The 17,898-nt window shown below is 41.0% G+C and overlaps 1 protein-coding gene across 2 annotated transcripts; it reads right to left on the bottom strand.

Annotated features, from left to right (window-relative positions):
- Nucleotides 1-612: 612 nt before the first annotated feature.
- rc3h1b (ring finger and CCCH-type domains 1b) lies at nucleotides 613-17,735 on the bottom strand. Of its 2 annotated transcripts, none has more exons than XM_046407353.1 (20): nucleotides 17,582-17,735; nucleotides 15,863-16,279; nucleotides 13,765-13,885; nucleotides 12,693-12,932; nucleotides 12,381-12,556; nucleotides 11,969-12,169; nucleotides 11,681-11,813; nucleotides 10,938-11,056; nucleotides 10,146-10,258; nucleotides 8,759-9,004; nucleotides 8,040-8,251; nucleotides 7,502-7,911; nucleotides 7,230-7,388; nucleotides 6,888-7,043; nucleotides 6,384-6,606; nucleotides 5,844-5,937; nucleotides 5,609-5,705; nucleotides 5,130-5,348; nucleotides 4,701-4,804; nucleotides 613-4,534 (listed from the first exon to the last, which is right to left on the bottom strand). In XM_046407353.1, the coding sequence occupies exons 2-20, from the start codon at nucleotides 16,091-16,093 to the stop codon at nucleotides 4,378-4,380; spliced, it is 3,411 nt and encodes a 1,136-aa protein (XP_046263309.1). In that variant the 5' UTR covers nucleotides 16,094-16,279; nucleotides 17,582-17,735; the 3' UTR covers nucleotides 613-4,377. The 2 variants fall into 2 exon arrangements, with proteins under 2 accessions (XP_046263309.1, XP_046263310.1); XM_046407354.1 differs by having other exon boundaries at nucleotides 5,844-5,934.
- Between the last annotated feature and the right edge of the window lie 163 nt (nucleotides 17,736-17,898).

The raw sequence follows: 17,898 nt of genomic DNA, 5'->3' as shown, positions 1-17,898 counted from the left end.
TTTAGAACCACTGATTGGGAGAGTCGCATGAAATCATTCTGGTATTTCATCTGTTTAGTGGCGGGCGCCTCATATTCTGAGGCTGCAATAACACTATGCATAGCAATCATCAAATATCATAACTGCAATATATCGGTGCAACCTAACAGTTTGGAGAAAATTAAGTTTTCCCCTAGCAGGTCCAGGTTTTGAGGTAAGACAAATGTGTATTTTTATCCTTGTATCCAGGCACTGCTGTCACAGTAATTGCGCAAAGTGGATCTTGAGCTGAAATTGTTTAATCGGCTGCTGTTTCAGTTTTGCTGTCAATGAGTTACACTGACAGCAAAACTGTGCTAATTCAGTTCTGTAGTACTAAGTGCTTTTCCCACCAACTTCATGTAAAGTGATTATGTGCGTTATGTTCTTCATTTCATGCTGATGTGGTAAAAATACAAACGAAAATTATTCATCAACCAGATGCTTAATATCAGAAAGGCAGTGACTTCTTCTGTTGCACATTTGAACGCACCCAACACTGGTATCAATGTGTACCGACCACACCCTGAACAACAGCTGAAGTTTCTTCTTAGCTCATTGGAATATTAAAAATAAAACAACCAGACACAATCATTCTGAGTTAGCAATATCATTTAATCTTTCCCCCTCATCTTAAAATCACTGTTGTACATAAGTTACACTTTGTTTTCTCAATTTCACAGGTTCATTTTTTTTTTCCTCTCTTCAAACTTCCAGTTTGACCTCCCTCTCGTATCAAACGAAAAAAAAGCAGATTGTATTATACAAAAATGCAAACCAATTTTCACACAGTGAATTCTCTTACAAAGTCATAAAATGGCGTAATAATGGCTACATCCACATTGGAGGAAGATAATTCTAGACATTCCTTAATGGAGTATAATATACATATAAAAACTTCTTTTTTCTTGCTGAAATCAAACCTGTACCTTAATTTAAGAGATATTTTACAAGGGAGTAATCATATAAAATAGCCATTTGCGAATTTCCCCAAAAAGTCAGGGAATAAAACGTGAGCCTCAAACAGCAGTAACAGAGTTCAGTGGTCAAATGTGGGCGCTGGGGGGGGGGGGATTAACTGGTTGTGTATATGAGGGGCAGAGGCAGCAGTTCCACTCAGAAACAAAAACACACAGGAGATTGAAATGAACATCTTTTGCTATTTACTATATAGTAAACCACCCCATACGTCACTGTATATCAGATCTGCTAAGCTAAAGGCATTTTAGGCTCATTCACACCTGCAGGGACTTATCAGGTAGAATCAGCACTGTGACAGTTTTGCTTGCCTTGCACTCAAGAGAAATTGAGAAACAACAGACTGAATTAACGTCATTAAATGTTGCCAATTCATGGAATTATTACCACAGAATTAAGCAGGCAGGCCAACTTCTTGTAAGCAGCTGTCAAAGAGGAACAAAACTACTGTGTGAATGTCACTCAGATACTCTTATAGCTGTTGACTACACATCAGGTCAGGTGATGCATTAAAGACTGTAAGACTTGCAGGTCAGTAAATTCACTCAGCTATTGCAGAAACAAAAACAAGAGAAAGAAAAAAAAAATAACCCTTTTAGGTAAATAACGATTCCATAAAAAAAATAATAAAAATACAGATGTTGCTTCAAATCTTGAGATTTGCATTATCGCAGTTTTGTATGACATTTTCAAAAACAGGGAGGAGAATCTACTGGAGTCAATATGTGTGACTCAAAGTCTTTCCAATTCAGTGTTAATTACTTTTTTTGTTTAGATCACCTCATGCTCCTGAAGCAGACAACATAAAGGAGCATTACAAGAGGATTTAAGGAAAACCTTTCAACAGAGACTTCCTGAATATCCTCTTGTGGTTCAGGGGTGGGGGGAGGGACCCCAAGAATTCTCTAAAACCGCAACACTATCACCCAGTACAGCACACTTTGAGAAAAAAAAAAAATTAGGGTACATTTTCTACAATACAATCTAGCACACACAAAACGTCTCCATAAATTTTCCAAAGTTACAGATTTTCGTCTTCTTCGGAAGCATAGTCTAGAAAGAACATCTTTGTTTGAACACAAAAGATTAAGTGAACACACATCAATGCGCACAGAAGTCCTTCGTCTGGGAAAGGATAAAGTCTGTGTTGGCAACCAGTGGACATAGAACAAATCCAAAAAAAAAAAGAAAAAAAAAAAAAGAAAAAAAAATGCTGATTCTAAGTAGAGATCATTTAATATAAATGCTGAGCGAGTAAAATAAGAGGTGGCACAGTAATAGTGCTTTAGTATATTAATGTATGTATACATACTTATATGTATAAGTGAATTGTGTACCTAAATAATAAATGTAGCGAGAGGCAGCCACAGGCTTGAAGTGTGGTAGGAAAATTTGGAAAAAAAAAAAAAACCCCAACAAAAAACAATCACATCCACTATCATGGCGCTGACAAATTGGAAGAGATGCTCATCAAACAACCCAGATGAGGAAGTAGACACAAAAACATTTGTGCCTTTTACTTGACTTATCAGTTATCAGGGAGTTGTCAAACTCTGTCAGTTTCTCAGTGCCCCTCGTCCGACCAAAACGAAGGCTCAGCGTTAAACTAAAATGACACGACCCAGAGCATCCCCCTCTATCCTTCAACCGTTCAAACGCAAGGACTCACTCGCTCTCAGCAGAGCCGTAAAACTGAAACCCGTCGTGCTAATTGTTTACGAAAGGCAAAGAGCTCTGTGTTGAGCATCAGTGGTAAACAATTCACATGATGGAGAAAGAGCAATAACAGTAACAATGGTGGTGATGATGACATCAAGGTGTGAAGAGTGAACAGAATACTGTACTACTCGTAAATAATAATCTGCAACTTGTGGACAGCTGTTTATGTTGTGTTTACCCCTCAGTAACCGATATAATATCCTCAGCTGTGAAAATGATTCAAGAAGTAGTGTGTAGCTAAAAATGCTACTACAGCTTCCTTCCTGAGAGTAAAAATAATGAAGATGGGTTTTGCTTGGAATTCAACATTTTATAACGCAGGAGAACACACGATCAAATGAGCTCTATAAAGCTTTCACTAGATGAGCCACACCCCCAAATCGTAACAACACAAAGCATGAAAAATAAAACAAACAAAAAAACAAAACAAGGGAAGGCAACTTCATAGAAGTTAGGAGAGCAAATGACAAGATAATCCCAATGGGGAGACCTTTCAGTGGCCAGATGAGAAGCTCTGAGGAGGGAAATCCTTACTTACCCTGAAATTATACAGTCAAGTTTGTACTCATTCACCTGACTCCTGAGGCAGAAAGTTGTACTCTCTCTCAGACACATCATGTGTATTCACCCAAACCAAACAAAGAAACCCCCCGAAAACTATTTCTGAGCGTGCCGCGAAGAACTTCATAACATGATCGGCTAGGACTGAACGCAGCCCCGCGAAGCACAGGCGAAAAGGCGTTGTGACGGAACCACATCAGGTCACACCACAACCCAGAGAAGCACACAGTAGATTCCCTTATAGAAAACATGTGGAAAGTTCATTATCAAAAAGACCTGTTGCAATCTTTAAAACAGAATGCTTCAATTAAATATATAACAAACTGCTTTTCAAGTATGAAACAGACATATGATGTGTTCATAAAATGCACTAATAAAAATCATACTTCTCATGGCAAGTGAGGACACGCAGGTGGTGCAAAAGTGATTTCTAAAACACCTTGCATCTCCATTTCAGCTGAATACTGGTGGAATACTGTAATGCTTTTCCCTCCTCAGACCATCTAAATCTGGGCGACCACTTTTTTTTTTCTTTTCATTTTTACGATTCTGGGGGTGAATGCCAAGCGCCACACTTGTGCTGTTTCCTACAATACCTTTTATAGATCATCAGATTACAACAAGAGACTGCATGTGACAAGATAGTGCTTATTAATCTGCTACTCTGTATCTAACCGTTCATCAACTTGTACCCCGCTCACAAAAAAAAACTAAATGGGGCGGACCAATCAAATACTTGACTATGTTTCTACAGGCCTATGATTAATGAATGAAATTATAATACCACTGTCAACATCACCACCATTTTCTCTTCTTCTTGAGATCTCTATTGTGAGCCTTGTTAATCTATAATCCATGTACAAAAAAAAAAAAAAAAAAAAAAAAAATTAACACACATGAGAAATGTTATCATATGCCCTGGTTTCCAGGCAAGGAAAGTCATTAAAAAAAGCTCATTCACAGAACAAAAAGAAAGAAAATTCATATCACGGCAGATACTGCTCATCTTCTAAATAGAATGGGTGTATGTGTGCCTGTGCATGCTTTTCAACTGAGCATCTTGAGTGTATGCGTGTATGTATGTGTGTAAGTGTGTACTGCCTAAGAGCAAGAATGGACAACCCCATTCTTCTGCATCTCTGAACCAGCGGCGCCTGGATCAGAGCACAGGCTCAACGCAGACGTCTTATTGGTCAGTGACAGCATGGACCCGCCCACTGCACTTTCTTGCATACTGCTGGATCCGTTTGACACCTCACTGAATTCAGGGATGGAGAAAAAGACCAGAGTGAGAACAAGGAATACTGGGAAGAGGTAAAGCTAAAGGATGAAATACATGCAAATTGGAAAAAAAATATCTATCTATATCTATCTGCCTCTATATATAGAGATAGGCAGGTATGTTCACATATGTGTACACGCACCCAAGAGCCAGGGAGATTTCTTCCAGCTGAGTCTTGTGTTCTGGTTGTCCATTCTCTGCAGGTTTCAACTTGTACTGCTGTACATCATGGGCTACTTGGTTTTCCTAGTTTGGACAACACATGCTTAGTTGCTAGCAAGACCCCCGGCTGCATATTTTCTTTTTATCATATTGTGCTTATCTGCAACTGAACCCCATTCAGAGACATGAACTCATCCTGGTGTGCCATAAGAAGTATAACACAGTGATTCTCAAAGAATTTTCATGCATTTTCTCCAGGAATTATGTAATATTCCCAGTTGGATGTTCTTAATTGTTAACTCTGCCAATCATCATCATCATCATCGTCAGACCATTTTAACAATAATTCCACCCTTACACCAACTTCTCTCAGCATAAACACTCAGAGTGCTGCATTCCTTATTCTTACCAAAGCCATCTCTCGGGTCCTCTTGCCAATCTCTCTCTCCACTTGGTGGAGCTCCAAGCTTAGCTGCTCACTGGAGACAGCTGCAGTACTTGCTCCCCCTGCTGGCCACTTGGGCTGTTGCTGCTGCTGGGCTGCTGCCGCCTTGCTCTGACCAGGCTGCACAGGCTGTCCTGCCAAAGCACTGGCTTCCCTCTGTAGCAGCAAAGAGTTACTGGCAGCCTGTAATAATGAGACAGGAAGTGAAGATGATGAATGCGCAATTTGAATATTTCTGGGAATAATCAGAAGACACACAGCACAAAATGGAACATTTGATTTTTGAGAGTGGTGTTGACTGTAACTGGATAGTGACAAGGCATCACGACTGCCAAATACTTTTAGCATTTTAAGAGAATGTCGCAAATGTGAATCAACTGAAATCAATTTCAACAGTTTCCAGACCTTCACAGGTTCTCTTTTTAGTTAGAGAGCATACAAACCTCCATGCTTCGCATCTGGGTCTGCTGGTTGATCTGGTGGTTGACCTGCTGCAGCTCAATCTTCAACTGTTCTCTGTCGGGGGCTGCCATAGGCAGGCTGTGAGGGTGTAATACAGTGAGAAACTTCTTTACAATCATCTCAGGACAAACACATTCGCTTTTATACATGTATTTCTGATATTTTACCCAAAGTCTGGCTAATATCATCACGAGGAAAAATAAACTTAGGCCTCACCGCTCACTGAAGTGTCCCTGAGAGGAGGAGGCAGCCTGGTGGGAGGGGTATGAGGTTCCACCCCATCCTACATGGCTTCCATATGTGTACTCTGCTGTGGGCGAGGCAGTAAAATGGTTGTCAGAAATGTTTTCAATTACAAATTGTGATGATTAAACATCATTATTATGTGAAATGACCATACTGCAAAAATTCCGTGTAAGACGTAGATGTGGTCGATGTGGACAAAAATAGCAAAGCACTACAATATACAAACATCACATGTCACCAATATGTATTTGCATCCATCCAATTAAATGCATGTTGTTTTAATCATTTTTCATATTTGTCAGCATTTTGTGTTTTGGTCTCAAGTCACCTTTGACAGAAAAACAAAACTACAGTCATGAATACAGCAAGACAAATACCCCTGTACTAACTGACTTTCAGAAATCACTATGGATTACCAACTTAAAGCATAAATAAGACTGTAATGCTCACTGACATTTAAGAGTTTTTAGCAGTCATTAATAAGTTGCTGTTGGGCATGCAGTCTCTTACCTGGCATGGCCATATGTTTGGAGTTTGGGTTCTGGGGAGTGGAGGCCATAGCTTGCACAGGGCCAGTGGTCTGATAGCCTGTCTTTGAGGTGCGGGAGATGGCTCCGAAGCGTGACACAGTGGGCTGGGGGCCAAAAGGGATAATAGGGTCATCGTCCTTGACTTCTGTTCCCCTTCGAGGAGCCTCCAGTGATGGTTCCCTCAGATCCTTAGCTTCCGCATTCTGACAGTGAGGGGGAGAGAGAAGTTAGAGAGACTGAAAAGGCAACATGTTCCTATCCTCACTCGATACACTGTGGTGTTTTTGTCATAAAGATGCGTTTAACAGAAAAAGCATTTTTATCAGGGCTGTTTAATGACATTTGGCCAACAAACAAACATCACACATTCCCTAAAAGTTTTGATCACTGGCGAATCATTTAGCACAGCATCACAACTCATTATTCTTTCACCTCTAATTGGAAAATACTGGCATGCTAGTCACAGTTATAAATCTGAACTCACCATCATTTCCATGGCACCAGGAACCATAACATCTTTGGGTTTGGCATCCTTTGTGCCAATGTAGGAGCCAATGGTTTCACAAGACCAGGGAGAGTATTGTCCTGCGTAGTCAGACTCTCTGCATTTCATAATGGCTTTGGAGCTCTCATCACCATACTGCAGACACAGAACACACACAGGGCAAGTGCTGTCAATAAGATTTCCATGTACTCACAGTCAACCAACACCTCTTTTTAACTATTACACCACAATGTCACTTACTGTTCTTCAATCTTGAAAATCAACGTGTCAAATCTGTCACTTTAATACCTGCGTACAATGTGAAATTCACATAAGGCTCACCTCTGGGGGGTAGTCGCTGGGGAAGGGATGAGACAGAGTGGGGGAGGCAGCAAATGGTGGTGGGGAGATGACTTTCCTTTCCTCCAGCTGGGATAACAGCTCCTGCCGGCGCCGGTGCAAGTAGTCCAGGCTAGGCTGCGAACCACTATATGATGGTCCCTAACACACACAAGAATAGAAATATTGCCACTGATCTGCTAGCATTGATTGCAGTCTTTTGTGACTAGTATTGCCACACAAAGACTTAAAGGCAAACCACTAAAATGACTCACCCTGACATAAGCCCTCATGGGTGGAGGTTGGGCACCCGGTGGATAGTAGCCATCTGGAGGGTATCTATCGCGAGCACTCGGCTCTGGGTGGTAAAGTGAGTTAGCCTGCCCTGCTGATGGTGGGGGAACATCTAGAGGGGCAGGGCTCATTCTGACCAGGCCATCCCTCTGTGATGGGTAAGGCTGTGGAGGGGGTGGTGGGCCAGCATAGGTCCCAGGGCGACCTCGGTCATGGTGTGTAGGGTGTGGGTAGGAGAAGGGTGGACCAGAGTGAGGAGCCTGGTAGGGGCGCTCTGGAGGGCCATAGCCAGAGTAGGGGTCCTGGTAAGGGGGTCCTGACTCACTGGGTGGAGGAGGATTACGCATGTAATCCCGAGGAACATACTGTGGCGGCTGTTGGTAGGGGTACCCTGAAAAATAAATGCCAGACTCTTATTAACCTCACTTTCTTTAATGAATTACAAGTTAATAACAACACCAAATTTTCATCGGTTTCACAGAAAGGCACTGTGTATTATTATGTTTATTTGACCCATACCTGTGGAGTACTGCGGGGGCTCATACTGAGAAGCCGAAGGCGGTAGGCGAGTATCATAACACATTTCAGGAAGCTGTGGCTGAGGGTACACTGGCGAACCTCTGGCTACCACAGGCATGTGCTTCACCCCAGAGAGGTGGTCCGCTGGCATCCTTGGGTGGGCCATAGCATGAGGTGGTAGAGGCATACCGGGTTTGGCCACAGGGTCCAGGCTACAGCAGATAATGTCAAGTGAAAAGAAAAAAATAATATGCTGATATCTGATGAGCCACACACACGTATGTCAATTAATTACAACTAAATGCCACTGAGTGCCAAGAGACTGTCGGTTTCCAATTCAACTAAAGACTAACTCTGCTAGAAAGACAGCTTTACACATAAGTGAAGTATTTCACATGTGACTAACTGTGTAGTCATCAACTTGCAGACAGTTTTGTCTTATTATTATTATTAAAATATTACTTGAAAATATTACTACAGATAGTATATAACAACAAAACAGTAGGCTACCCAATACAAATACAAACATACTGATCATTTAATTTCAAGCATTTAATTTTCACTTAGATTATAGAGAAGGAATGATCAAATTTCTCAAATGCTTGGGTTTACCAGTCCAAACAGAGCTGGCTGTCTATCAAGAAAAAAAAAATCACGTCATGTGGTTGCCCGTTCTTTGGCTGCCAAATAACTTAATGCACGCAGACTGCTATACTCACACATCAGGTGGTGATCCTGGGGCACTGGGACTCCCTCCATCCATCTTCATGGGTTTACGCAACAGTTCATACGGGACTGTATCGGTGCCACGGGCAATGAGCTGGGGCAAAGAGGGTGCTCCACTGCCATTGGTGAGGGGTGAAGGCTTCCGGGTCACTGCTACATCAAGAGAAAGGCCATCATCTGGCATGAGCCCTCCCGAGCCAGAGATACGAGCCGCCAGGCGCTTGTTCATCTTACGATACCTGATGAGCACAAAATGCCATACAAAATGTATAAGACAAGCTGGATGATGTGAAAATGTATTTGTTTTCACTGCAAGGCCCAATTTAAAAAAAGTAAATACTAGGGGTGGGTATTGGCAAGGAATTCATGATAAGATACATACATTTGTCACGATACGATACTATCACGATATATTGCGATATTCAACATAGTTCAGTGAAAATGTAAAAATAGAGCTTAATTACCAGTTGCTGTGTACGATCTGGATAGTCTTTCATCTTATCAAAACTGAATTACATCAACATAACTCAATTTATTTTAATATGATATTGAAAAAACGTGGGAAAAAAATATCACTCTTAAACAAACTGAACCAGTGGACACACCATCTACAAAGTTTCACCTGTTGCTTTACCTCCTCATACATTTGAGGCACAGCTACCTCTGTGCTTTCGTGTTGGGATGACATACCGCGGTTCCAGTGTGTTGACCATATTCCGGAAACCAGTGTTTTCCACCACACTATAAGGACTCGAATCTTGGCAAATAAACTGCACTATAGCCTCAGAAAATTTTTTTAGAACGTGAAGATGAAAGTTTGTTGAGGATATCAAGAGTCGTTTGTCCTCTGTCCACGGGTTGCTGCTGTTGTAGTTGTGTATCTGGACAGCGCCTGTTCAGCTGAGTTCGCAAATTCGTCGTGTTCCCACAATATTTAATACAAGTGTGACAAAGCTTGCAAATGGCATTTCCCATGTCCATATCTCTGGTACCTGGTTTGCTGTAGAATCCGAAGTGTGCCCACACAACTGCTTTAAAATATGAGACACCCGCTCTTAACTTTTCTGCTGTCTCAGCCATGTTGGACTTTCTCTAAAGCTCGCCCTTAGTGACCGCTGGAATGCCACTACCCATCAAGGCAGTGAGCCATGTGGCGACATCTACAGGACTGGAGGTTGTATTTGTTTTTGGCTGATGTTTGCGAACCGTGTAAACAATGTTTTTTTTTTTTATTAATTTCAGTATATTAAAAATCAATTTTTGCAGTCAGAAAGCGAAGTAGTATATTGTGAAAAGAAGTACCGTGATACATTGCCATAACGATATTTTGCACACCCCTAGTAAATACAGAATTTCCATGTTAATATTTGTCAGACTCACTTCTCCAGTTCTTCCTGAGAGTGAGCAAAGGTGCAGCTGGCTCCACGTGGACAGCCTCCCTTCTGCTTCATGTCACGACACATGTAAGTCTTGTATTTGCTGTGTTGAGGAGGCTAAAGAGAGACATCAAGTATTACTGAAATAGAGAGCATATATCTTTCCGTATCATTATGGTTAACCTTGATTTAGAGGTATACTGTGCAGAATAGTCTTTCAAAAAAAACAACAAAAAAAATGTATAGACTCATACAAAAATTCTTCCTCTCAATCATCACTGATAACCTCTTAGACTTTTGAGGCAGTGTCTGTATCTACAGAAACTGTGCACCCTGCTTATATCTTCTAATTACATTGCTGTGTTCAGGACGTTTCTGGGCATTAGTGATTCTTCACAAACATAGTTGATTGTTGAGTCTCATTCCCAGGTTGTTAAATATTGACGCTTTGGGTTGGGGTTCGCCAACCCAAAGCTACAATGTTTAACAACCTGGCAGTGAGTGGTTATTCCTTACTGCACCTTTAAGGTTGTTGCCTAGCACAACAAACAGAGCTGAACAATGAATAGTGCTGATACCAAACACTACAGTTAGAGCTTGGTGATAATGAAATAATCAACTGTCACAATATTTTTCTTACATGACTAAGAGTGGATATACAGGTGCACTGCAAATAAAAGAAAAAAATAACACTGCAGGTCTAAGGCCACCACAAGCCTTAAGAACAGCTTCAATGTCTCATCATTGACATTAACAGGCTGGCTGGACTATGATGTCCCTGAATGGATAGACTGACCTGTTGAGGGTCAGCTCCTTTCTTGCTGTGGTTCTGGATGAAGTCCACAAGGCCATGCACCACTGTTTTCACTGCAACCAACCCCTTCTCAAGCTGTTCCCATGTGGGAGGGGGGGCATCTGAGGAAGGTAAATCAAATGGAAATATGCAAAAAGCCTTTTATGTGAATATTTTCAATTGATGCAGCTCATTTCTCTCAGAAGTGAGGTGTATGTGTGTGTGTGTGGGCTGGGGGCAACCCCTTAACTGACACCACAACCAACTTCGTTGGAATTACAAAAAGTGCCTTGCTCAAAAGTCCCTTGCCTGGCTGGCCTTTCAACTGAATGACAAGTGACAATATTAAGTTCGAAAAATCTGTTTGAATTCTTATGTGACAGTCAAAAAATTAAAAAATACAACATTTGAGAGCCACTAGATCACTTCTGATAAAGAGAGCATACAGGCGCCCAATAATGTGCCCAAGACAGTTTAAAAACTACATTTCTATCTCTTTGAGGACATTTAAAGAAATCAATAAATTAAATACAGTATATCATAAGCTATTTTTTGAGGGTGAGTTAAACTGTAAAGTAAGAGCTGGGATACAGCCAAGGTACTGTTTGTTTTAAGCCAGGACAGATGTTAGGATACAAATGTTAAGATACAAAGGTCATTATGTGGATTCCAACTTGTGACATTACCTGTAATTGATTTATTCCATATGTCAACAGAAAACCAAGACTCCCAAAGTGGTTTCTTACCAGGACTGGGATCAATGTTGGCCAGTAGTTCCAGGTGGGGCCGCAGCCTGTTAAGGTTGGCTGGATCTCCGGTCCTCTGCAGCGCAATCGTCAGCTCCTGTACACTCTGAGCAAACGATGCAGGAGTCTGCAGCTATGCCAGGGTCAAAAGAAGACAGGGAATAAATGCTTTGGTAAGTTTATGTCAGACGACACGTCTTATGTAGGAACGTGCTTTGATTTAGAGAGCAATATTTAGCAGAACACACAAATCCATGAAATAAACACATAATTACTTCTCTTACATACCTTATCTATGATAGACTGCATGTGGGACTTGTGAGACTGATCTCCGTATAACAGAGAAGACCACTGGTCAGGTGCAATGCGCAGCCCACCCTCCATGGCAATCTGAACTATCTGGGAGTCATGCTCGCGCCGCAGAGCCTCGTAAGTACGAAACTCCTCTTTCAACTGCATCAGGGATGAGTCTTCATCACGTTTGGTCACCTAGGTAACCACAGAGGAAACAGGACAGGCAATATAAAATCACCACTGGTTAACTAAACCAAATACTTGTGTTGTGTAAGTAGTAATTATGGTTAGGGTCACTTCAATATTGAGGCAATGGGCCCTGGTGTGGGGCAGCACCACATGATGTATTTTATTATTATTGCAAAATGTAAATAATTTTTCTTCGTGTTCTCATTCAGTAACATACCTTGAAGCAGGAGGCCCTGTAAAGGAGTTGCACCACATGGCCTATGCTTGTCTTAGAGGCCTGTGGGAACCGTGGCTCAAGCCTCTGGACTACAAAGAGAACCAACACCTTTCTGGAGAGAGCAGAGCCATCCTCTAGAGCAAGGAGGACCAACTTTAGAGCTTCCTCCTGCATGGCTGCGACAGGGGGGAAAAGAAAAAAAACACAAACATAAAAACCACGAATGACAGCTGACAGCCATAAGCGAACACTTACAGGGGCTGCATGGAATTCTTCTTTATCTCACTTGGCAGTTAAGGGAAAACTACCTACCTGGGCCGAGAAACTGACATCCTCGTGCACGGACAGCGGCCCACAGATTGGAGGAGAGTTGCTGTGGGTTCTGATGCTGTAAGATGAGTTCTGTGACAGTTCGCTCACCCAGAGAGCGGGCAGCTCTCATGGCTCTAACGCGACCCTCCTCCTCCACCAGCTGGCAGTGGACCAGAGTTACCAGTTTCCTCTGCATGGGTCGACTCAGGATGCTCTGGGCTGTGCTGCTCAGACCCACCCCTGGCAAGAAAATAGACAGGACAGCATACACATGCATTGAATAAACTTAACAGCCTTAATAATAATGTGTCAGGCTTTGTTTCATGTACCCTACATGTCTCACCAGATGTTTTCTGTCCATGAAGCCTGCAGGTTCCAAATAATTACTGTGCTAAATTTTGCCTCTGAATTATGACAGGTGGCGTGAGAAACAGCAGAAATTATTTTGTTTCATCCAATTCATAATTCAAACAAATCCCTTGTGCTTAAATAAAATCAGAATTTATTCAAGCTATGCTGAGCAAAGAGCCAATTTTAATTGTTTTAATGAGGAATACACTTTGTTACAAGAGTTTAATGGTGAAGCAACTACAGTCCACCATTTTTTTGAATAAATCAATCAATTATATATTTACATGGACAATTACTGATTCATATGAATGTGCATTTTCAAAAACATGGCAAGAGATTATACGTTTCCAACAAGTTTACTCATGTAACAAAAAGGCATGCTAAATGATGAATCAATTTACAAGAAACAAGAAATTTTCTTTGAAAATATAAACATCATAACATATTTCTGAGATGTTGCATATGAACACCATAACACTATCACAGTCATTAAACACACATCTTTAAATTTCAGTATGTAGGTGTGAAATATAACTGATGTTAATGAAAAATGCATCATGTAATTCTAATTATATTTAAACAGTCATTGTATGTGTTTGGGAAAATGTAGTTACGCTTTTATTTTTAAAGACATTTCATGTTAAAAAGTTAACTGGCAAGATCATCATTATTATTGCTATACATGATGTATCTGCGATGTTTGTGTGTATATGTGAAGTACCTCGGGTGTTGCTGAGAGGCTTGAGGTAGAGGGCCAGCTCCTCCACACACTGTCTGGCCTCCTCATAATGCTGTGAGTCCTCTGGACTGGTAATCAAGGCAACTGGCTGAGCCTTTGGAACCTGCAGCAGGACACAGAGGGGGAAATAATTAGGACAACTCATAGCTATAGCTGAAGCCTTCAGCACAAGTATATCACAATGATGATGGAGTGCAGTGGAACACAGACATCATTTTCCTTCTGTTGTGTAATGTACTGAAACAAACTAGTGTACCAATAGATATCATAATACATCTTTGTGTGTGTGTGTGTGTCTATGCAAATATGGCATGAGAGTATAAACAGTATAATAAAATGTATATAACATTTTCATCTGAATTTTGTTTGTGGTGCTACAACACTGAAACAAAAGCTAACGCTGAGAATAAAGGTAATCATCATTTGGACTGGTCTGTCGAGTACAACGTCATTCAACATTGCTGTTTCCAAAGAAGCTCCTTTGTTGGAGAATAATTTGGTGATGCTTGTTTGGTGTTAACCAGAGTATGCTCCATTTATTATTTAGTCTTCCTGGGCCTTACTTAGGCGACGATCAGGGCTAAGAAATACAACTCAGCATAAATTAATATTTGACAAGGACATTCAACTACTGCATTGTACTGAATACTTATGCTCCATTCTTTGCATGTCTTCCTGAAATGCAGCTGTCTCAGCTGACAATGATAATAAGCAGAATTTACAGTTGAGCAAATACACCAGTGAGAAGCATTTCTCATGCTTGCATTTTCACACTCCATCATCACTTTAAACCTTTCGCTTTAATACTACTTAAAAACAACTTGCTGCTCTAGGGTATCTTCTGTGATAAATGATCATTTTTATGAACAAAAACAATACCAAACTATCAAAACAACTTCCATTTCTATCAAGTTAGATTCATTTGACAGGGTGTTGTAAACTATGAGGCAGCTTTATTAGCGCAATTCACACACAAGGCAATTCAAAGTGTTTTACAGAATTAAAGGAAACATTGTATTTACAATACAAGACAAGGATAAAAGATAGATCTAAAAATTAAAATTCATCATTAAAACATAAAATTTTACAGTACTTTTTAATTTGGACTTAAACATAGTCAGATTGTCTAGCATCATCGGGAAGGTTATTCCAAGTTTTTGCTGCATGAAAACGAAATGCTGCTTCACCATGTTAAGTTTAACTCTTAGAGTCTGGGAAGGTTCACATGGTGCAAGCATATCAGAGATGTACTGGGATGCTAATCCATTAAGAGATTTATACACAAGCAGCAATGTTTCTCTGAGTAACGGGCAGCCAGTGTAGAGATTTTAAAACTGGAGTAATGTGGTCATACTCCCTCATTTTGGTCAAGACCCAAGCTGCAGCATATTGAATATACTGATGTTGTCATACAGATTGTTTTGAGAGGCCAATGAGCAGACCATTACAGTAATCTATTCTGCTGGAAATGGATGTGCGAATGAGTTTTTCTAGAACCTGTGGCAATGTCTTTCAGATGGTAAAAATCTGATGAGGTGACAGATTTGACGTGGCTGTGGAAATTTAAGTCCACGATGATGAGTGTAACCTGTGTGAAGCTGATATGCAAGGTACTCACCTAAGTTACTCAACCGTGGCTATATATGACAATGAGCAAGCTCATGGTCAATACAGTGACGCTATCCATTATTATACAGTGTTTAACTGGAAACTTGGGCAACAAGGCCGAACACCATTAGGTCTGCCTCGCCCTGTTGGTCAAATACCGCCTCAAAGAAATACAGCTTTACTGATTTGCCAACACTCAGCAAACCAACAGAATTAAAGTCATTGCTCAATCTGACTAGAGTGTGACTCATGAAGGTATCTCCAAGCTATGTGCATCACGTAATACCCTGTGCATGACACACTAATAGAGTCCATTAACAGTAATTACAGAAAATACACAGTCAAGAGGTTTCTTAAAATGGTACACCACCCAACAACAACCACGAGCTATTATCCTTCACCACAAGCTAGCATCAACAAGGGGATTCACATAAATGTTGTGTGTACGAATACACAAAAACATAAGTCTTACCTGGCCGCCCACAAGTTGCAACAGGGCTGTGTTGACAGGTAGCTGCTCGATGTCCGTGCTGATGGCCGTCTGGTCAAAGGGACAGGCCTTACGGTGCAACTTGTTCAGGCACATCTTGCAGACAGTATGTCCACAGCCCAAGCTGATGGGCCGACGAACAGTCTCCTCAAATGTCTGTGTGCAGATTGGGCACAGCAGGAACTCTGTCCATTGTGGTGCTTGCACAGGCATGGTTATATGTTGATGGGACAAGTGTGTGTATAAATGTATGTAAGCTTTAACACAAAGAAAAAATATCAAATAATATATATATATATATGGAAGATTCCACTGGAATCAAGAAATTTTCTTCCGAACTCAATCGTTCTTAAATGTTCTCACACATTGTGGATTTTGGATCACATCGCGTGATGAATACTGAAAAAGAGACAGAGAACGTGAATTTAGAATTGAAAAAATATTCAATTATTTTAACAGTTTTTCATGTCATATTGAAGCCTTACAATGCTTATTATCTCATATTACAACAGTGTTTTTAAGAAATATAGCAGTTTTGTGTATCAGCACCTCTGCAACTGAGAAATGCTGTAAAGGCAGTGGAAGAAGAAGAGAGAGAGTGGGTTTTATTGTGGGACCACTGATACTTTCCTACATTAAAAATCCAAAATCTATCACTTGAAATCTATTTGGCTTTGACTACACGTCGGTATGCGTTGTACGATCGGAACACGCGACATAATAAAGAAATCCGATGTGACACGGGACATATTTGTAGAATACGGTGGAAACAAGCGACGGAGAGGAATCAAAACAACTAATGTGTGGCCTACTTAGAAGAGCTGGTTACCACTATGACTATGGACAAAGGGTCCCGTAGAGGCTAACAACTAAGTCCATCTGCGCTATCTCACTTGTCATGAAGCTAACGTTTGCTAACAGTTGGGTAACGTTATGCTACAAACATTAAACTTATTTCTGGTCAACGAGTTTGCTATCTTGACAGCAAACGTCTTGACGTTTGAATATATACCAATTAACGTTTTATCTACTATAAGGTAATGCGTTGCCTAACTAATTATAGGTAATGTTAGCTTACTTTAGAAAGCTAAGCTATGGGTGGCTAGTTTGCTCGGTTGGCTAGCGAGAAACGTCGCCTGATTAAAAAAATATAAAAACTGAATGATCAAAAATTTAACCAATTGGTCGGTCATGGTACAGTAACTATTCTGAATGTAGCTGTGATTAAGATTCAGTAAGAGTGCCAAGAACAATAGATACTATCCCGAGTATTGGTCAAGGAAACGATAGCTACAGAAGCAGTAGTGACACTGGAAAGTGGAGCCATTTGACTCTCAACAACGAGATTATGTAACGCTAGCATCCGAAACTGCCCAGGAAGCTAAACGCCTTGAAATGCCTTCATTTTCACCAGTCGCACCAATTTACTTGTGTTCAAAATGTCGGAACTCATAGCAGGATTGTGTTTAGGTCACATTTTCAGAAGCAAACCTCTTCTCGTCGGACTAAGCACAGAAGGCTAACAGCCTAGCGAACAATCCCTGCTCCTCCCTCTAACAGCAACTAGCTTGCTAGCTAGCTACCTTTCGTGTTAGCAACAACTAACCACAGCTATGCGTCATTAATAAGACTTAAACCAAATTTGCAACTTCTCTTCGTCCCCATTAGAACAAACAGATCATGACTGTCAATCCTACTCACTCATTCCAAAAGACTTGGAAGATTTTCATCTTTCTTTAGGAAATTGCTGCGATATTTTCTTGCCATGTCGACTGAGCAGCTTAGCTGCTGCCGAGGTTTGGGGAGGGTGTCAACTCGACAACAGACTCGCTAGCCGGTTAGAGCTAGCTGGGGAGGGTGTATGCGTATGTGCGTGCATGTGTGTGTGTGTGTGTTTGCCTGCGGGTGCGTGTATGTACCAATTGCGCCCTCTAGTGACATTGCAGCGCATTCACAACCAAAACACAAAACTTGAGCAGCATCTGACAGTATCTGATCACATCTGGGGATTGTGACAA

The sequence above is a fragment of the Scatophagus argus genome, chromosome 13 (assembly GCF_020382885.2).
Source record: "Scatophagus argus isolate fScaArg1 chromosome 13, fScaArg1.pri, whole genome shotgun sequence".
Taxonomy (NCBI): domain Eukaryota; kingdom Metazoa; phylum Chordata; class Actinopteri; family Scatophagidae; genus Scatophagus; species Scatophagus argus.
This window is presented reverse-complemented; position numbering and strand designations above follow the sequence as displayed.